Here is a 22,822-nt window from a genome sequence, read left to right on the forward strand (position 1 = left end):
GACATGTTTTGATTGCCTTTCGTCGTATTTTCACTGCAGAGTAAAATGCTTCAGTATCTCTCTATTTGGCATGTCACTACAGTGACATGGCCAGAGTTTCTGGGGAACCTTACAGTAGTGGTTTCCCGTTACCTTCTACTGGATTATTATAGAGGTTTTCTCCTCTCAACCATTCACATCTATGGGAAATTTTGAACTGCATGTCTTTGGATATTGGTGGGGGGAACCGGAGCACCTGGAGGAAACCCACTCAGACGCAGGGAGAACATGCAAACTCCACACAGAAAGGCCCCCATCAGTCGTAAGGTTCGAACCCGGAACCTTCTTGCTGTGAGGCAACAGTGCTAACCACTGCACCACCATGCTGGATTCAGTATCACAGATTATTATACACACAGGACACTTTTTCAATGGCATAAAAACGTTCTATTCCCTTCTAGTGGGTTTCATTCATTTGGTTTATAGGATGCAATATCGTTAGCATATAGCTGATCCTATGTGTATCATGTCATTCTACCCAATGGAGAATGAGCGTTGAATATGGTTTACGATATTGCATGGTTGTCAAGACAACATGATGTCACACGTCAGAGACGTAAAACTTCCGCGCTAGCGAGCAACTGTGACAATTTATAAACAAACATGGCCGCCAGGTTTGCTTCATCAAATATGGAAGATTGAGAGAATTTTGAAAGAGACCTGTTGTACACCTGAAAAGAACGTGCATGTATAAGTGTTGCCAGGCAAAACCTCGCCCAGTAGCACTTATGATGAATATGAAGGAAGCCATCTCAAAAAAAATAGGTATTGTTTTCTGATCCCATGTCCATACAGTAAATATAGCACATATATTTACTCTATGAGGCAATAGCCACAAACATGAAGCTTAATCAAAAAATTAACAATTTAAAAATCACAGAAGTAAAATATGCCAAGCGTCTGTACTTTATATTATTCTACTCTTACCTCTTACAGTTTTCGAAACTGAAACCTCAGAACCGAGGCTGACATACACACGCTGTCGCCATGACCAAAACTCTTGTTTTCCAGAAATGGCCCGGCGTTAGAGCTCAGTGGAACACACTTTCCCTCTGTAATGAACATAAACATGTCTGAAAGTGATTTCTTTAGTCTCGTCCATTTATTTCGAATGGTGAACTGAATTGTATACACCCATCAGCCATTTTAATCGGAACTCGTATATGCGCATGGGCAGTGCACGATTGTTACACTCGTACATTTTTACAGCATGATGACGTAGTGGCTAGCGCCTCTATATGAGGCAGTAGACACAACAAAGACGATTTTGACTTTTTTGGTGACCTTGACCGGATGACCCTCAATATGAGGTGACCCTCAAAATCCAGCCGTTTTCCAGTAATATCGTTAAAAGAAACCCAACCGAAAACAATGCCTCGCCCCCGGTGGACTCTATCCTGGGCGAGGTAATAATAATAATCCATCATCTGTAGCCCCTTATCCTGTTCTACAGGGTCGCAGGCAAGCTGGAACCTATCCCAGCTAACTATGGATGAGAGGTGGGGTACACCCTGGACAAGTCGCCAGGTCATCACAGGGCTGACACATAGACACAGACAACCATTCACACTCACATTCACACCTACGGTCAATTTAGAGCCACCAATTAGCCTAACCTGCATGTCTTTGGACTGTGGGGGAAACCGGAGCACTTGGAGGAAACCCACGCAGATACAGGGAGAACATGCAAACTCCACACAGAAAGGCCCTCATCGGCTGCTGGGCTTGAACCCAGGACCTTCTTGCTGTGAGGTGACAGTGCTAACCACTACACCACCGTGCTGCCCTATCAACATCATCATCATCAGGCTTTTTTTCGTGGTATATTAGATATATTCCATTCAGCTAGCATGATCTTGAACTCATTTTCAACTCGTTCAATATCATGCTAGCTGAATGGAATGCAGTGTCATGCAAAAGTTTGGGCACCCTTGCTGAAAATGTTTGTTCCTGTGAATAATTAAGTGAGCAGAAGATGAACTGATCACCAAAAGGCATAAGGGTAAAGAGGACACATTTCTTTAATATTTTCCGCAAGATTACATTTTTATTTCCATCATTTACAGGTATAAAATACCAAAAAATGAAAAGGACCTGAAGCAAAAGTTTGGGCACCTGACATGGTCAGTACTTAGTAACACCCCCTTTGGCAAGCATCACAGCTTGTAAACACTTTTTGTAGCCAGCTAATAATCTTTCAGTTCTTACCTGGGGGATTTTCACACATTCGTCCTTGCAAAAAGCTTCCAGTTCTACAAGTTTCTTGGGCTGTCTTGCATGCACTGCTGTTTTGAGATCTATCCACAGATTTTGAATGATGTTTAGGTCAGGGGACTGTGAGGGCCAGGGCAAAACCTTCAGCTTGTGCCTCTTGAGGTATTCCATTGTAGGTTTTGAGGTGTGTTTTGGATAATTGTCTTATTGTAGGACCCGTCCTCTTTTTAACTTCAACTTTTCTACAGATGGTGTGATGTTTGCTTCCAGAGTTTGCTGGTATTTATTTGAATCCATGCTTCCCTCGACCAATGAAATGTGCCCTGTGCCACTGGTTGCAACACAACCCCAAAGCATGATCGATCCACACCCATGCTTCAGAGTTGGAGAGGTGTTCTTTTCCTGGAATTTGGCACCCTTTTTTCTCCAAACATACCTTTGCACATTGTGGCCAAAACGTTCTATTTTGATTTCATCAGTCCACAGGACTTGTTTCCAAAATGCATCAGGCTTATTTAGATCTTCATTTGCAAACTTCAGACGCTGAATTTTGTGGCTAGGACGCAGGAAAGGTTTTCTTCTGATGACTTTCTCATGGTGGTCATATTTGTTCAGGTGTCGCTGCATAGTAGAACAGTGCACCACCACTCCAGGGTCTGCTAAACCTTTCTGAAGGTCTTTTGCAGTCAAACAGGGGTTTTTATTTGCCTTTCTAGCAATCCAACGAGCAGTTCTTTCAGAAAGTTTTCTTCATCTTCCAGACCTCACCTTGATCTCCACTGTTTCTGTTAACTGCCATTTCTTAATAACATTACAATCTGAGGAAACAGCTACCTGAAAACACTTTGCTACATTCTTGTAGCCTTCTCCTGCTTTGTGAGCATCAATTATTTTATTATTCAGAATGCGAGGGAGTTGCTTAGAGGAGCCCATGGCTGTTGATTTTAGGGACAAGTTTGAGGAGTCAGAGAATTTATACAGCTTTGAAATCTGCATCATCTGACCTTTCCTAACGAAGAATTTGAACAAGCCACAGCTCAATAAGCTAATTAAGGTTGGGAACCTTGGTAAAAGTTCCCTGAGAACTCAAATGTATTGGGGTGCCCAAACTTTCACATGGTGTTCCTTTTCTTTTTTTCACTCTCCAATTGTACAGAACAAAAAATAATACACAAATCCTGCATAAAATGCTGAAAAGAAATGTGTCGTCTTTACCTTTATGCCTTTTGGTGATCAGTTCATCTTCTGCTCACTTAACTATTCACAGTAACAGACATTTTCAGCAAGGGTGCCCAAACTTTTGCATGCCACTGTATAGCTAATATACCATGAAAAAAAAAAAACCAGCCAATATTATTTAAGTATTAAAGGTATTAGTGGACATAATTAGTACTTACTTCAGTTGCTGTAGTTTCTAGCTTTTATGACTTGGTTGACTTTAGTGGATACAAACTAAGGCCTTAATTAATATTTTCTCAGTTGCTAATCGTCAAAGTTTATAAAAGGTGTTTGGTAATGGCGCATTATTTCCAGCACTGTAACACAACTAGGAAATCATGGACACTTTCACACATCTACAGAATAGTCATCAAAATGATTAGCTTGACCGTTTCTCTCACCCAAGTGAACTACTACTGCTCAATACAGCCCAAGGAGAAGCACCAGAGAAACCGGTTCAATACAAAACCAGCTCATGGATTTCATCTTTAACATTCCACATCGTGACTGGTCATTCAACATGCTGAAAATCTGAAGTATATAACAGTTACATTCCTGGACCTGCACTGGACTGTTGTGTTCATTCTTCCCTTCATAATATCTGGTCAGGCATGCGTCAGGCATGGGCGCCGCCAAGGGGGGAAAGATTAGAACAATTCTAGGGGCCCAGCACTGCCATGGGGCCCTTTAAGGGGCTGATAATATGCTTTTAATGATTTTAATAAGACTTTTGAAATAACAACAATGCAATATTCCATCTGGTAAAATGAGCTAATTGAACAAGGTTGTCTATTTCTTGAATTCTTCAACATATTGTCATTTAACCCTCCTCCTTTTGCGAAATGGTACGGTCCAGTTCTGGTAGAAGCGCGATGCGTTAAATCTGTGTGCTGATCAGTGCAACGCTACTTGCTGCTGTGTTGCGGTGCAGCAGCCAGCCAGCCAGCAGTGGAGTGCGTACAGTCTATGATCGCTAAATATGAAGAGTGGCTGTCAAAAACGTAAAGAAAGGCAGCTGAAAGCTGAGAGGGACCGGAGAGGCAGGCAACTGGTCACTCCGTTTTTCCCAAAGAAAGGTAGCTATCGCTCATGTGTGTGTTCAAAATATTAGCGAATGGTAAATGAACAGTATGAACGTGGTTGGATTAGCCTATCAAGAGAACACTTTTACAGTTTGTACAGTGACATTTTTTCCATTTTAATAACTGAACTGACTTGTGTGATAAACAAGATGAAATATTACGTTATGCTGGTGCTAATAACTAGTGCTAATAACCAGTTTCATAACTAATGGGGTGCCCTAAATAAGCACAGATTCAGCCTCAGGGGACCTCCGCCCTACCAAACCACTGAACCCCCCTTTGGAGAAGGAGGTAAGCAGCAATACAACCCATACATGCTTTAGGATTGAAGTTGTTAATGAGTGAGCGCCATATACAGTTTGCTAGATTAAAGTGTTGCTAATAATGGACACCAGTCAAGTGTTTGACATGGTTACGTGTGTGGAATGTTCAGACGTTCTAAACCATTGGTTTCAAATTGAACAGATAGTACAGAACAGCAGAACAGTACACACAGCTTAACACGTAACAATCCATGGGATTTCCATAGGTATTTTGATGCTGGGTAGAAAACGTTTTTCTATGATTTATTAGCAGTCACATCACACATTTCACTACCAATTGTCCTAGCACAAGAAGCATGTGGCAAAATCTTGAATTTTCATTTGTGATTGTAAACGCACCAGAATTAGTCACTGACTAGTTTTCATCTAGTCCCTGGTAGGTTAATACACAAAATGTAATAACAAAGTCACAAACTCAAGGTCCATGGGCTATCAAAAGTCAAATAATGACAATAGTGCAATTGTGACGAGGGTGGGCAAAGTTGGGGGGCCCAAAATTCTAATCTTTCATGGGGCCCAAAATTTCTGGCGGCGCCCCTGGCGTCAGGTGCAGATCCCAGTCTGATATAATAAGAATACGCAGTTTTAAAGCGACAGTTACCATCTGCCAAGCTCAGCTGACTGAAGTAGGAGAAGACCCAAGGCTGAGAGATTTTCTACATTTGTTTCGGATACTCTGTGCAAGTTGTGGTTTTGCTCTGGCGCTGCGCTCTGCCTGTGGCTCTAAATAGTGCAATGCATGTATTGAGGTCTCACTTTTATTTATAGCAGGGGTTTTCAAAGTGTGGGAGAGTCAGCCCCCCCTCAGAGAGCAAATAAACAACAGCGCCCCCCCAACACAATTTTTTTGTTGTTGTTGCTATACTTAATGTTCCATTCGTATTTAAAAAAAAATGGTTGTACACATTTTTATTTTTTTCTTTTACACATTTTAAACATCTGTGCTTTTTGAAAACATCTTTTTTTTTACACATTTAACCTCCTAAGGCCCAAGCTGTTTTTTTACATGCATTTTTTATTTCTCTTTGCTATTTGGGCTTATTAGAACCTGATTAGAATAAAAACTAAGCATCATCTTTTGATAAGATGTACTTTTAGAGAAAAAGTATGTCCGCATATGTGGATTCTTGTTCCGAATTTCCATAAAGTGCTGTCCACTCATGTGACCGCTAAGCCCTAGGAGGTTAAAACATATGAGCTTTATTAAAGCTCATATGTTTTAAATGTGTAAAAAAAGATGTTTTAAAAAGCACAGATGTTTAAAATGTGTAAAAAAAAATGTTACATCTTTTTTACACATTTTAAACATCTGTGCTTTTTGAAAACATCTTTTTTTTTTACACATTTTAAACATCTGTGCTTTTTGAAAACATCTTTTTTTTACACATTTTAAACATCTGTGCTTTTTTTTTTTTAAACATCTCGTTTTACACATTTTAAACATCTCATAGCATCGTTAGCTAGCACCTCTTGGCAGACAACACACTGTGGCAGTGGAGCATCTTCAGATCCAGTCCATGAAAATCCAAACTTCAAATAATCGTGGTCATACTTCCTTCTTTTTTTTGTTTGGCCCAGACTCTGTCTCCTCACTCACTGTAGCTTTAGGTACTAAAAATCAATCCATTTTGTCTCTGGCAAAGGCTAGCTGAAGTTCGCTAAACGTCCGCAATAGTAACTTATTCTGGTTTATTTTTCCTCACGTTGCGCCCCCCCTGAAGAACTCTGGCGCCCCCTAGGGGAGGCGCGCCCCACACTTTGAAAAGCCCTGATTTATAGAATAATTGTCTTCTTTAATTGCAAAACTAAGCAGCATGTTGTAATTGAGCTACATTACAGCGTAATTCCAGATAATAGCATTACATCTTCAAACAGACGGAAAGTTAAAACACACTTCATTTAAACTTTCAGTGAAAGCTGTAAAATGTGAAAAGTTCAGCTGCTTCCTCTTCCACTTATCTTCTCTCCTCTTCTACTTCCTCCTGCTTTCCACAGACGGTTAAGTACTCCAGTCTTTCACTCTCCTCTATCTCCAGGAAACACCTCATCCTGAAACTGACGCATTAACGTAACTACACACGCCACAGAATTATAAATTTATTTCCAATTTTCAGTTGTCTGAACTGATCTTATATATGTAGTTGTGTATAGCTGGCATCCATCATTTTGTCTGGTTATGAAATATTTATTCTATTATTTATATATTTAAATTTATTTTTTATTTTTTTATTAAAAATAAAACAAGGCAAGATCAACAGAAAAATACTGTCACTGTCACCGTCACTGTGGATGACTTCACGCAGACTGGATAACAAGAATAATTCACAGGATGAACGTCTGGGTATAGAAATGATTAAACCACATTTATACCACATTCTCCCAATCTGTGACCATTTTTGTCAGATGTAATAATAAAAGAGCATCAACGAAACCAAACCCATAAGCTGTCTTGGTTCTACATGTTACAATTCTTTGTCTATTTTTATCTGTTTCCTTTGCATTCCACACTAAAATATTATTATGTTTATATTTTGAATACTTGAATCTGATTAATGTTCTGTAACAGCAGCTCTGACAGTGATGTCAGCTGTAATTCAAATCACGTGTTTATATCAATGCCATCGTTCTGTTATAGTCTCTTCTGTAGTAACAGCTCGTTCACAGGGACTTGTATGGAGGACGCTCCAGATAGGTAGTCTACGCCTAATAATAAAAGTCTAAAAAATGCTATAACTGTTTATATGGTGAAGCTTTCTGTAAGGAGACATTTATATAAGGAGTCTCGGGTGTCAATGCTTTGTTAAAGCTAGACTGCCTTTCGGATTTTTCAAGTGTAGGTCATAAAAAGAATTTTTCCCTGACACCCAATTCTTTTGGTTTAGTGGACCGAAAGCTACTGAATTCGAATCACAGACTTCCAATTTTTTTTAATAGAACAATTAATGAATTTAGGGCCATGTGGCCCTAAATTCTTTGCTATTTTTTCCTGCTTCACCATGACCCAATTCAAGATACTACATCATGCATCACGTGGTGGGCTTTCCCCTGTTTGCCCAAGGTACTGTTGGATACAAATTTGAAACAGGAGAGAAAAATGGAGGACGTGAGTGTGCAAATGAAACGTGGAAGACCGACTACAGTAACGGAAAGCGAGAAGAAAAGACGATATGTTGCAGAGGAAAGGAAACGCAGGACCAAACTAATAAATATCGGCAGTCAGCAAGCACCTTGGTGTGATCAGCTGTTTGTTTAGCTGTATTATGTAACGGTCAGTGCACGGTCAAGGTAAATCTGTAGATGGCAGTAATGCAACACTGTGGATGCCAGCTGCTGTAAAACCCAAAAGAAAAAGAAGGTAAACCTGCGCATGTGCACACAGACTTCCTCTGTCTGCTTGACTGCACGAAGCGAGCAATTTCATGCACATTATTTGCTTTAATCCCCTCAAATTAAATAACCTCCCAGCCACAGAATGGCCTGGGGGTTTTGAGATATTACAGGAGTTTACATACAGTGACATGAATATCATCTTGGATATGAATGTCATGGCAATATTTGGGCTTTCAGTAATTTCTTTGAACTGTTATTTTTCTTCAGCAGATTACAGCATACATCTTTAATCTAAAAAAAAAAACACTAGAATTTGATGCACAAGTTTTAATTTTCTTTGGGTTTTCTGAAATCAACACAGGGTCAAAATTATACATACATGGTCAAAAATATACATACAGCACACTTAATATTTGGGTAAAATGTCTCTTTGCAAGATTCACCTTGACCAAACATTTTTGTTTACCATGAACAAGCTTCTGGCAGAATTCTGGTTGGATACTTCACGACTCTTCAGGGTAGAATTCAATTAAATTCGTTTTTTTTTTTTTTCCTTGGCTTGGACTCGACTTATAAGCACGGTCCAATAGGGTTAAAGTCAGGACTTGTTTTAAGCTTAATAATGTGCTATAAATTCCGTGAACATTTTATATCTTAAGTAGTTAATACAGAATCCACAACAAAATGCAAAGGAAGATATGTTTAAGATTTAAAAAAAGAGACATTTTACTACATTTCAGAACCTGCTTTATCCTCCACAACCAGCTCTGATGCGTTTGGGTTCATTGTCCTGTTATTACTCCCAAGTCGTGTTCAAGTTTCTGATGGTTTATGCTGAAGGATTCTGAGGTAGTTAAATTCTTCATTATTCCATCCACTTTGCGCAATGAACCAGTTCCACTGGCAGCAAAACAGCCCCAGAGCATGATGATCCTACCACCACCACCAGCTGGTACAGTGTCCCTCTGTACATGGTGGTCATTGTGGCCAAACCACTCAATCTTTGTCTCATCTGACCATACAGATTTCCTCCAGAAGGCTTTTTCTTTGTCCGTGTGGTCAGCTTCAAACTTTAGTTGAGCTTGAAGGTGTCAATTTTGGAGCAGGGGGTTATTTCTTGGATAGCAGCCTCTTAGTCCATGCTGATCTGAACTGTAGACAGTGATCCATCAGCTTCCAGTTTATGGCAGGGCTGTGCCATAGTGGGTCCCAGGTTGTTCCTGACCATCCAAACTGATTTCCTTTCAGCTGAGGGTGACAGTTTGGGTTTTCTTGAAGCAAAGTGGCTACACCTCACAATAAATTGCATACAATTGTTTGAACTGATCTTGTCATTTGCAGTTATTTAAAAATGGCTCCAAGAGACATTCTGGAGTTGTGTATATCTGCGATCCTCTTTCTCAGATCTGTACTGAGCTCCTTGGACTTTCCCATTTTACTGTGTGTTGGTCAATCCAATGAGTGCTGTAAACAAACCCTTTTTATGAAGGCACAGAGAAGCTACCAGCTGTAGTCAATCATGATCACTAACAGGAAGTTAAGAGACCTCGGCCTTGGCAAGATAAGAGACATTTTGGAAGTTTCAGCACCTCTGAATTAATAATCCAAGAAATTTTTGACCTTGTATGTATAATTTTGGCTTTGTGTTGATTTCAGAAAACCCAAAGAAAATTAAAACTTTTGCACCAAATTCTAGTGGTTTTTTTTAAGTAAAGATGTATGCTGTACATTCTGCCCCAGAAAAAGAACAGTTCAAATAAATTACTGAAAGCCCAAATATTGCCATGACATTCATATCAGTGGATGTAAACTTCTGACCACAACTGTAGCACAATGACCAAATTTCAGAGGGAACTAAATTTCACCGGTTTTATGAAATTGAAAAGCCGTTTAGCTTTAATTTTTAATTTGTTTATTTATTTTTTTAGCAGCATACTCCAATAAATAAAATGCATGAAAGATGGCACATCTGCATTTCCACCCTTCATTATTATTTGACTAAATTCATTAATAATGAAAAACTTATTTTATAATTGTTTTACTGTTTTATTACTTACTAAAATGAAATAATGTCTATGATGTAACGTTAGGAGTAGTAATTCAAAAACTGTTTCACACATTTTCTTCACAGTCTACCACCTCAGCAAGTGTGTTGTGAGCTAGTACAGTGGTGCTTGAAAGTTTGTGAACCCTTTAGAATTTTCTATATTTCTGCATAAATATAACTGAAAACATCATCAGATTTTCACACGTCCTAAAAGTAGAAAGAGAACCCAGTTAAACAAATGAGACAAAAATATTATACTTGGTCATTTATTTATTGAGAAAAATGATCCAATATTACATATCTGTGAGTGGCAAAAGTATGTGAACCTTTGCTTTCAGTATCTGGTGTGACCCCCTTGTGCAGCAATAACTGCAACTAAACGTTTCCGGTAACTGTTGATCAGTCCTGCACACCGGCTTGGAGGAATTTTAGCCCGTTCCTCCGTACAGAACAGCTTCAACTCTGGGATGTTGGTGGGTTTCCTCACATGAACTGCTCGCTTCAGGTCCTTCCACAACATTTCGATTGGATTAAGGTCAGGACTTTGACTTGGCCATTCCAAAACATTAACTTTATTCTTCTTTAACCATTCTTTGGTAGAACGACTTGTGTGCTTAGGGTCGTTGTCTTGCTGCATGACCCACCTTCTCTTGAGATTCAGTTCATGGACAGATGTCCTGACATTTTCCTTTAGAATTTACTGGTATAATTCAGAATTCATTGTTCCATCAATGATGGCAAGCCGTCCTGGCCCAGATGCAGCAAAACAGGCCCAAACCACAATACTACCACCACCATGTTTCACAGATGGGATAAGGTTCTGATGCTGGAATGCAGTGTCTTCCTTTCTCCAAGCATAACACTTTTCATTTAAACCAAAAAGTTCTATTTTGGTCTCATCCGTCCACAAAACATTTTTCCAATAGCTTTCTGGCTTGTCCACGTGATCTTTAGCAAACTGCAGATGAGCAGCAATGTTCTTTTTGGAGAGCAGTGGCTTTCTCCTTGCAACCCTGCCATGCACACCATTGTTGTTCAGTGTTCTCCTAATGGTGGACTCATGAACATTAACATTCCTAGAACTAGAAAATATGACCACATCACCCCTGTCTTATCCACACTGCATTGGCTCCCAATCCAATTTCATATTGTTATAAAATACTACTATTGACCTTTAAAGCGCTGAATGGTCTCGCACCACAGTACCTGAGTGAACTTCTGGTCCTCTACGACCTGCCACGCCTACTTAGATCAAAAGGTGCAGGCTATCTGCTGGTACCTTGTATAGTGAAGGCTACATCAGGGGGCAGAGCCTTTTCTTACAAAGCCCTACAGTTATGGAACAGCCTTCCAAGTAGTGTTTGGGAATCAGACACAGTCTCAGCGTTTAAGTCTAGGCTGAAAACATATCTGTTTAGTCAAGCCTTTTGTTAATGGTGTTTATGAGGTAAAGATGTAGATCTGTAGGGTCCTCAGACATAGTGTTTTGGTAAACTGGGATGTATGGATGCTGTCAGTCCCCCTCTCGCTTGTTCACTCGAGTTTGTTGACGGTGTAGTAGCTGGCTGCTTTATGTCCCGGGATGCCCTCATGCCTGTGTTACCTTCTGGCTCTCCCCTTTTAGTTATGCTGTCATAGTTAGTTTTGTCGGAGTCCCTGCTTGCACTCAGTGCAATATGTACACTGTTCCTACTTATTCAGGTGATATTGGGCATACCTAACAACCTGTGTTTTCTCTCTCTTCCCCTCAAATCTGTCCCTCTGAGTTACATGTCGGTCCTGGGATTGCTGACCTCTTCTACTTCTTGGACCTGCCTGATCCATCCTAGTGCCCTGTGTCTGGTTGGAGTCTCATTGCATTGCTCCTGTGGAGGATGGTCCCATGTGGACAGTTGAAAGTCACACTTGGAGGACCCTCTGGACTCTTACAGTAACGCTTTTATGGCTGAGGACTACAGTTGACTTGCTAACTTTAGGACTGCAGTTGTCATGAACAGTTTTGCACTCAAGTTTCCATCAATGAAGAGTTACAACATCAACGAAACTGACTTCATGTTAAAGCTGTTAATGTTATAGTCATGTTATCTGTTGTTGCCCAAATGAGGATGGGTTCCCTTTTGAGTCTGGTTCCTCTCGAGGTTTCTTCCTCATGTTGTCTGAGGGAGTTTTTCCTTGCCACCATCACCACAGGCTTGCTCACTGGGTATAGGGATAAAATTAGCTCATGTTTTAAGTCGTTCAAATTCTGTGAAGTTGCTTTGCGACAATGTTTATTGTTAAAAGCGCTATACAAATAAACTTGACATTAGCCAATGTGAGATGGGCCTTCAGTTGCTTAGAAGTTACCCCGGGGTCCTTTGTGACCTCGCCGACTATTACACGTCTTGCTCTTGGAGTGATCTTTGTTGGTCGACCACTCCTGGGGAGGGTAACAATGGTCTTGAATTTCCTCCATTTGTACACAATCTGTCTGACTGTGGATTGGTGGAGTCCAAACTCTTTAGAGATGGTTTTGTAACCTTTTCCAGCCTGATGAGTGTCAACAACGCTTTTTCTGAGGTCCTCAGAAATCTCCTTTGTTCGTGCCATGATACACTTCCACAAACATGTGTTGTGAAGATCAGACTTTAGTTGCAGTTATTACTGCACAAGGGGGTCACACCAGATACTGAAAGCAAATGTTCACATACTTTTGCCACTCACAGATATGTAATATTGGATCATTTTCCTCAATAAATAAATGACCAAGTATAATATTTTTGTCTCGTTTGTTTAACTGGGTTCTCTTTATTTACTTTTAGGACTTGTGTGAAAATCTGATGATGTTTTAAGTCATATTTATGCAGAAATATAGAAAATTCTAAAGGGTTCATTCACAAACTTTCAAGCACCACTGTAAGCTGTTTTTTTTCTCATTAGGATAGACATTCTTTTAAATACATAGATTTAAATGTAGGAAATTAATTCACCTTGAACAGGCACTACTGAACTATTCAAATTGCCTCCTTTGCAAGTATTTACACTCGCATTACATTTGTGCATATGAGCATCAGTACCACATTAAAGAGCTCTGATAAACGATACCTTTTTATTCTTTGTTTTCCACATTGCGTATTTGCTCTTTTAGTTCATTAACTGTCCTTGTAGCCCATTAAATGATACCTGACATAACTAAAGCATCTGGAGAAATTACTCCAATGGTCCAATGCAGAGTAGACCTCTCTCACTCATGTAGAAATCACGTCAGCTTTGCCAATAAGCACATTACTAGCGCACACACACTGCTCACAGCAAATCCTCAGTGCAATCAAACACCTCACACTACATAAAAAACCCTGCAGTCTTTGTTCAATCACTGTATAAGGATAAACATGATGGAAAAAAACACACCTTATTTGAAGCCTCAACTCAAACTCACACAAATTGACTTGTATCGCTTCCTTTTTTCAGTTTCATTTTATTTTATTTGAACCTGCTGGATCGATTCCTTTTTGTTCTTCTGCTCTGCTTAGATTCATACTAGAGCCCTGCACTCCCGCGGGAGTCCCGCGGGACCCGCCGCAAAGCAGTGCGGCGTGGGACAAATTTTGAAAGCTCATTGCGGGTGCGGGCGGGACCGGAAGTGCACATATGCGCGCGCGGGCGGGAGCGGGAGTGCACATATCCGACACGGATGGGAGCGGTGATAAGCTGCAGTCCCGCTAACTAAAAACGTGCTTGAAATAAAATTTATAAATGATTAATTTATGTCTATCATATATAATTTGTGCTGGATATTTTATTTGGCATTAATAAAAACATTTTAAGATGCCTAAATTTGCAGAGAAAGTCAGATTGCCAGATTGAGTGAGGAATGGCAGCTTAAACTTGCCATTGATCACCCTAAAAGGAAATTCTTTGATCACTCTAATGACTCGCAGTTCACACCCAGCTAGCAAGAGAACCATGAGTGAATTGATTTACTTGTTGCGTTAGTCTACAACTTTAATCAGAGAAGACAGGTTACACAGTGACGGTAGGCTTGACTCAATGCTATACCAGAAATCCTTCCTGTAATATGCAAATTTGGCTGTCCAATCAGAGGCGGCCAAATTTGCATATTACAGGAAGGATTTCTGGGATAGCATTGAGTCAAGCCTACCGTCACTGTGTAACCTGTCTCTCTGATTAAAGTTGTAGACTAACGCAAGCAGTAAATCAATTCACTTCTTTTACTAGCTCTGCTTTGCAATAAAAAAAACAACAACAACATTGGTACAAAGCAAGTCCATTCACTTTTTTATGCTGATCAGAGAATTACACTGGTTTCTCATGTGATAAAAATTTGCGATTAAATATTTTAATCGTTTGACAGCCCTAATTATTATTATTAGAGATACTACATGCTGAATTCAGAAACAAGGTAAACAATAACAAACGTGAGCTGTAGATATTTATGCTCAAATCCACTCAAAGTAGGGGGCGGGGCACCATCACGCTGTGTCAAGACAAGAACTTTCCTGAGAAATAACGCGAACGTCTGCATCATGCGGGATTTGCGGGCGGGAGCGGGACAAAATATGGCAGGCGCGGGCGGGAACGGGACTGAAAATCATAATTCTTTGCGGGCGCGAGTGGGACTGCACAATGCGGGCGCGGGCGGGACTGAAAAATCCGACCCGTGCAGACCTCTAATTCATACCAAATGATTCTTTGAGGACTTGAGCTGCGACACTTGTGGTGTTTTAACACTTTTTTCCTTTGCGTTCCCTGGCTCTCACAGAGATATATCAAGTATAGTACTTTGTTTAACCAGTAAAGATGGCCTTGATTGATCGTGCCCAGTCTAAATTGTGTTTGACTGTGAGCGTACTGAAGAAAGAGAGGCTTTGACAGAGCCTGAGCTCAGCGCAGCCACAGTTTGAGCCGCAAAGCGTCCACACCGTTAAGATAATATCTGAAGAGTCGCTTGTCTCGAACAAAACCCAAGTTTTCATATAACTTCAGAGCAGACTTGTTTGTGATCTCTGTCTCCAGCACCACCTAGTATAGACAGAAACATAAAACTTATGATTGCTTATGATTAAAGAAATAAATTAAATAATATAAACAAGTCATCTTTGTGTTATTAAAGCAAGTTTGCTATCCTTAAATAAATAAAAATCAATTCATCCATAAATAAACTAATCAGTATTCTTTTCTTATTTGTCGAGATTCAAATCATCCGAGTATGTATAGTATACAGTGGTGCTTGAAAGTTTGTGAACCCTTTAGAATTTTCTATATTTCTGCATAAATATGACCTAAAACAACATCAGATTTTCACACAAGTTCTAAAAGTAGATAAAGAGAACCCAGTTAAACAAATGAGACAAAAATATTATACTTGGTCATTTATTTATTGAGGAAAATGATCCAATATTACATATCTGTGAGTGGCAAAAGTATGTGAACCTCTAGGATTAGCAGTTAAGCCTCACTCACAACCCGCCGTAAGTGTTTTTGGACACGCACGGGCCACAGGGTTTGGTAGCTCGCAGCCGTGCCGCAGGGTCGCGGTGAACCCGGGGGGAAGTTTGGGGGAGGAGTACAGGCAAAGTACTTGTCAAGTACAGGTTGCACACCTGACTTCCTCGAGGCGTGGGAAAAATTGCACCGTTAGCACGTGGAAAGCGTATATCTGACGCACATGATCAGTGTGTGTTCAGTGAGTGTGGGAGACTTGCATTTTACCAGTTTCCTGCGCTACGAGTTCGGCCCGCACTTGTGAAGCATGTGTGACGCATGTGATTAGCACGTTACAATCACTCAATTTGCGTGTGATGCAAGCCAGGAGTGGGTATAAAATCAGCGTGTCTGCAGCATTCTGCATCTGTGTTTCGATTGAAGAACATTGGATATTCTGTGGGAAAATTAAAAAAAAATTTTCAGCTTAAAGTTTAGAAAATGGGACCCAAGAAGAAGCGAGCAAAAGTGAAGTAACCCATTCTGAAACAGCAGAGGGAGAGGAGAAAGAAGAATTTGATGATGGTAGCAGCACCGGCGAGCCCTGCACGGACAGGGAGAAGTATGCCTTCAAGCTGGCAGAAGGCACAGCACCCCGCCAGAGGGATTTTTACAGGTAAATACACATGCTTTAAACATTCATTTCAGTATCTATATGCTTATGTAATTAATATTATATATGCTGATTTTCATGTATGTTTCAGCTAACGACGCCCAGAAGTGAGGACACTGCAATCCCATCATCGCTGTCAGGCCATTGCGCCATGCTCAGTGATAAGGACAAGGACATCCCTTGAACTCGGATATGCTCTGACTTTATAGTCTATTTTATTTTACTAATTTATAAATGTGCAGTACTTTATAAGGTGACTCTCTATGCAATACTTTTAAAATGTGTGATACCACACTCCAAAATGTGAAACGCAACACATTCACCTCAGGACTGTGCACCTTACACACAACACATACAACCCCAATTCCAAAAAAGTTGGGACAAAGTACAAATTGTAAATAAAAACGGAATGCAATAATTTACAAATATCAAAAACTGATATTGTATTCACAATAGAACATAGACAACATATCAAATGGTGAAAGTGAGACATTTTGAAATTTCATGCCAAATATTGGCTCATTTGAAATTTCATGACAGCAACACATCTCAAAAAAGTTGGGACAGAGGCAAACAGCTGGAGGACCAAATTGCAACTCATTAGGTCAATTGGCAATAGGTCATTAACATGACTGGGTATAAAAAGAGCATCTTGGAGTGGCAGCGGCTCTCAGAAGTAAAGATGGGAAGAGGATCACCAATCCCCCTAATTCTGCACCGACAAATAGTGGAGCAATATCAGAAAGGAGTTCGACATATCATCATCTACAGTGCATAATATCATCAAAAGATTCAGGGAATCTGGAAGAATATCTGTGCGTAAGGGTCAAGGCCGGAAAACCATACTGGGTGCCCGTGATCTTCGGGCCCTTAGACGGCACTGCATCACATACAGGCATGCTTCTGTATTGGAAATCACAAAATGGGCTCAGGAATATTTCCAGAGAACATTATCTGTGAACACAATTCACCGTGCCATCCGCCGTTGCCAGCTATAACTCTATAGTTCAAAGAAGAAGCCGTATCTAAACATGATCCAGAAGCGCAGACGTCTTCTCTGGGCCAAGGCTCATTTAAAAGGGACTGTGGCAAAGTGGAAAACTGTTCTGTGGTCAGACGAATCAAAATTTGAAGTTCTTTATGGAAATCAGGGACGCCGTGTCATTCGGACTAAAGAGGAGAAGGACGACCCAAGTTGTTATCAGCGCTCAGTTCAGAAGCCTGCATCTCTGATGGTATGGGGTTGCATTAGTGCGTGTGGCATGGGCAGCTTACACATCTGGAAAGACACCATCAATGCTGAAAGGTATATCCAGGTTCTAGAGCAACATATGCTCCCATCCAGACGACGTCTCTTTCAGGAAAGACCTTGCATTTTCCAACATGACAATGCCAAACCATACACTGCATCAATTACAGCATCATGGCTGTGTAGAAGAAGGGTCCGGGTACTGAACTGGCCAGCCTGCAGTCCAGATCTTTCACCCATAGAAAACATTTGGCACATCATAAAACAGAAGATACGACAAAAAAGACCTAAGACAGTTGAGCAACTAGAATCCTACATTAGACAAGAATGGGTTAACATTCCTATCCCTAAACTTGAGCAACTTGTCTCCTCAGTCCCCAGACGTTTACAGACTGTTGTAAAGAGAAAAGGGGATGTCTCACAGTGGTAAACATGGCCTTGTCCCAACTTTTTTGAGATGTGTTGTTGTCATGAAATTTAAAATCACCTAATTTTTCTCTTTAAATGATACATTTTCTCAGTTTAAACATTTGATATGTCATCTATGTTCTATTCTGAATAAAATATGGAATTTTGAAACTTCCACATCATTGCATTCCGTTTTTATTTACAATTTGTACTTTGTCCCAACTTTTTTGGAATCGGGGTTGTACATCTCAGGACTGTGCACCTTACACACAGCACATACACCTCAAGTCTGTGCACCTTACCTTACCTTGCAATAATTCATAATGTGTAATATTTTATCTTATAATGGGACTCTCTCGTGCAATAATTTACAATGTGACTGTCACTGTGCAATACTTTATATGTGCAATACCTCACTCCATAATGTGTAACACAACACATACACCTCAGACTGTGCACCTTACCCCCCCTTTTTTTTCTTCTCTTTTCCCTTCCCCTCCTTCCTCTCTCTCTCCCTCTCTAAACGCTGTTTGCACTGTTATTGGAGATGCTTTAATCTCATTGTACATGTGTATAGTGACAATAAAGGCATTCTATTCTATTCTATCCCGACACCCCGTCCCACCACTCAGCAGGAGTAGGTGCAGGACAGCAGCTCAGAGTGTGTTTCAGTGCTCAAACTGTTGGGATATTTAGTTGGGATTTTTTTACAGTGTAATAAAATGCGTTATTCCCTTAGACTCATGTTTTAATATTTGACGTTTGCATGATAAATTAATCATATACTCAAAAACAGCAAATGACGTGGTCTTCTTCCCTTCTACAATGCTACATGATCGGTTCCTCCCCAATATACTGTATATACCCAGAGTCTTGCCCCTCATGTCGCGTGCACTGCGTGCAGGTGGTGTACGCTGCATGCAGGTCGAGTGTGCTGCGTGCACACCATACATGGGGTAGAAAGTGAGATGTGCTTCTGTCTTGTGCGCCACACAAATAGCAAGTATGGAATATTTGTGTAGTACTTCTGAGGCACATCACTCATACAATGACCGTGCGTTACTCATGAGTCTTACTGTCATCGCAAAAAGCCCCTACTAGCCGTGCTGCTGACTTGATTCAGGTGTACAAAAGGAGTACGGGTCCCGTACATAGTGTATGCATTCATGATTTGTCGCAAGACCCATAGAATTTGCATGTGTAGGACCAAAAGTCTCCACGGGCAGTCTGCGACTTTCTACGGCGCTGAACACACGCAAGTGTCGCGCAAGTCTCAAGCAGAGTTTTGCCCTATTTTTTACCGTAAACCGCCCGTAGCAGCACGTACGGCAGGTTGTGAGTGAGGCTTTAATTTGAAGGTGAAATTAGAGTCAGGTGTTTTCAATCAATGGGATGACAATCAGGTGTGAGTGGGCACCCTGTTTTATTTAAAGAACAGGGATCTATCAAAGTCTGATCTTCACAACACGTTTGTGGAAGTGTATCATGGCACGAACAAAGGAGATTTCAGAAGACCTCAGAAAAAGCGTTGTTGATTCTCATCAGGCTGGAAAAGGTTACAAAACCATCTCTAAAGAGTTTGGACTCCACCAATCCACAGTCAGACAGATTGTGTACAAATGGAGGAAATTCAAGACCACTGTTACCCTCCCCAGGAGTGGTCGAAAAAACAAAGATCACTCCAAGAGCAAGGCGTGTAATAGTCGGTGAGGTCACAAAGAACCCCAGGGTAACTTCTAAGCAACTGAAGGCCTCTCTCACATTGGCTAATGTTAATGTTCATGAGTCCACCATCAGGAGAACACTGAACAACAGTGGTGTGCATGGCAGAGTTGCAAGGAGAAAGCCACTGCTCTCCAAAAAGAACAGTGCTGCTCGTCTGCAGTCTGCTAAAGATCACATGGATAAGCCAGAAGGCTATTGGAAAAATGTTTTGTGGACGGATGAGACCAGAATAGAACTTTTTGGTTTAAATGAGAAGTGTTATGTTTAGAGAAAGGAAAACACTGCATTCCAGCATAAGAACCTTAGGCCACACCAATTTAATTAGTTGGTTCTCGGATTTTTTCAGGAAAAATATGAAGTGAGCGCGCAAAATAAAATTAAAAAAAAAGCTCTGATGGTAAAATTAGCGGTGGAAATAGAGGGCTTTCATAATAGAGAAACAAAACAAAGACAATACATTATTGTTACACATTTCATATGGCTCTTTTAATAGCTTATCTTATTTCCACCCATATGCATTAACGGCGAGCTCTGGCTGCACGTCTTTTATCAGGCAAACCAGTAAACAGATAGGCTAAATAAACGACTGAATTACAGTCAATTGAACATCTACAATGCACAGAAAAAAAGATTTGACCAGGAGTAGGCTACTTCTGATGGCTAAATACTTTGAATGATTTTTTGTTTGCCCCTCACATCAATCAATGAAATATATAAATCAAACCCACCTCCACAGAGTCGTTGTCCAAGTTGGCACATCGCAGGGTAACAAGCTCACGGCATCTTGAGTACAACTGTGCAAAGTTTTCCCCCTCTTGAATTTCGACACATCTGTCAAAGATTTTACGCTTCTGTTCGCTGAATATCCTAACAATCACAAACACAGGCTTTGCAGGATTCCCCTCCACAGGCATGTTTCTTCCACAAGTCTTTATCTAAAGTGAAAGGGGCGATTTGATTGGTTTTCGATGTCACGTGACCTCAACCTGCAGTCGATTTAGATTTTTTTTTCATTTTGCATTTTCTTCAAGCGGCGATTCCGTGAACCAGCTAATCGAATTGGTGTGGCCTTATCCCATCTGTGAAACATGGTGGTGGTAGTATCATGGTTTGGGCCTGTTTTGCTGCGTCTGGGCCAGGACGGCTTGCCGTCATTGATGGAACAATGAATTCTGAATTATACCAGCGAATTCTAAAGGAAAATGTCAGGAGATCTGTCCATGAACTGAATCTCAAGAGAAGGTGAGTCATGCAGCAAGACAACGACCCTAAAGCACACAAGTTGCTCTACCAAAGAATGATTAAAGAAGAATAAAGTTAATGTTTTGGAATGGCCAAGTCAAAGTCCTGACGAAATGTTGTGGAAGGACCTGAAGCGAGCAGTTCATGTGAGGAAACCCACCAACATCCCAGAGTTGAAGCTGTTCTGTACGGAGGAACGGGCTAAAATTCTTCCAAGCCGGTGTGCAGGACTGAGCAACAGTTACCAGAAATGTTTAGTTGCAGTTATTGCTGCACAAGGGGGTCACACCAGATACTGAAAGCAAAGGTTCACATACTTTTGCCACTCACAGATATGTAATATTGGATCATTTTTCTCAATAAATAAATGATTAAGTATAATATTTTTGTCTCATTTGTTTAACTGGGTTCTCTTTATCTACTTTTAGGACTTGTGTGCAAATCTGATAATGTTTTAGGTCATATTTATGCAGAAATATAGAAAATTCTAAAGGGTTCACAAACTTTCAAGCACCACTGTATTTGAGCAAATCTGTAAAAGAGTATGTGTAAACTTGCTTCATCACAGTCTCCCTCCACCATCGCATAGATGGCCTTCTTCACAAGGTTAGTGCCTGAAATAAAGGATAAAAAACAGTTCTGTGCAAGGTTTTCCAAGGACATTCATGTATAAGGTCACATGACATGCTTTTCCTGTCCTCATCAAATACAGTGAATTCGGAATTTTACGGTGTGTCTGGATATGTTTTGCTCTTCAAACTTATTTAAACAATATAAATCCTGGACCAAACGGACAATAAACGCTGGTCGTATTTGACTGACAAAATGATCTGTTCTTTAACTTAAGCTGGGCAGACACTGTGCGATTTTTTCAATCGCGGTATTTAGCTGCTGCTCACACTGTACGAGTGAATCGCAGGGGTAAACAGCACGCAGCTTACGATTCCTGTTCTCACACTATACGATCCGATGCTCGGATGCGATGCTCAGGATTTCAAACAGGTTTGATTTTCATCCGATCGATCGGGAGGAGGTCATGAGGTGTTAATCGCTTGTCGTTACCCCATGTATACTACACGATCCGAGACGCACGATTGAGCCAAAACTCGGCCCGATCTCCAAAATAGTCGCACGAGTGAAAATCGTGTCAAAATCGGGCCAAAAATCGCACAGTGTATGCCCAGCTTTAAAGACAGGAAACCTCACCAATGTTTTTTCGACGATGTTTGGAGTCCACAGCAAGCATGGCAATGTATCCACGGCGAAATAGCTTCTTGTGCATGTCCAGTTTACACACAATTGCTCCCACACAGACCTCCTGTACCATTGCCTGAAATAAAAAAAAGCATTGCTTAAAAATCAAACACTCGTAATCATTAATATACTTACGTATAGTGATAGAAGCTCTAACTTTATCTGGATTTTTTTTCTATGCAAGATTTTCAAAAGACGATAACACCAAGATAGATTTTTTTTTTCATTTTTTGCCTTAAACTTTTCAAAGGTTCCTTTCAGACACACTGCAGTCAGAGGTGAAATTATTAGTTATTACAGGGAACACGGACTATACACTGTTTATACAGTGTTCACATACTTTTGCCACTCACAGACATGTAATATTGGATCATTTTCCTCAGTAAATAAATGACCAAGTATAATATTTTTGTCTCATTTGTTTAACTGGGTTCTCTTTATCTACTTTTAGGACTTGTGTGAAAATCTGATGATGTTTTAGGTCATATTTATACAGAAATATAGAAAATTCTAAAGGGTTCACAAACTTTCAAGCACCACTGTACACACACACATTATATAAACAGTTATTCTACGAAATCGAGTTGTACATGA

General features: G+C 40.4%; 1 protein-coding gene across 3 annotated transcripts in view; it reads right to left on the reverse strand.

Annotated features, from left to right (window-relative positions):
* Window positions 1-6,275: 6,275 nt before the first annotated feature.
* LOC132882991 (N-alpha-acetyltransferase 30-like) overlaps window positions 6,276-22,822 on the reverse strand; it is a 34,990-nt gene continuing 18,443 nt past the window's right edge. The window contains exons 3-6 of one of the 3 annotated variants that reach the window (XM_060916109.1): window positions 22,181-22,304; window positions 21,533-21,588; window positions 15,176-15,275; window positions 6,276-6,931 (exon numbers count right to left, since the gene is read on the reverse strand). In XM_060916109.1, coding sequence (XP_060772092.1) covers window positions 6,921-6,931; window positions 15,176-15,275; window positions 21,533-21,588; window positions 22,181-22,304 — 291 coding nt within the window. In that variant the 3' untranslated portion in view covers window positions 6,276-6,920. Of the gene's footprint in view, window positions 6,932-14,507; window positions 15,276-21,532; window positions 21,589-22,180; window positions 22,305-22,822 lie in introns of those variants that run through there. The other 2 variants (XM_060916110.1, XM_060916108.1) reach the window with 2 other exon arrangements.

Source organism: Neoarius graeffei, chromosome 3, assembly GCF_027579695.1.
Source record: "Neoarius graeffei isolate fNeoGra1 chromosome 3, fNeoGra1.pri, whole genome shotgun sequence".
In the NCBI taxonomy this organism is placed as follows: domain Eukaryota; kingdom Metazoa; phylum Chordata; class Actinopteri; order Siluriformes; family Ariidae; genus Neoarius; species Neoarius graeffei.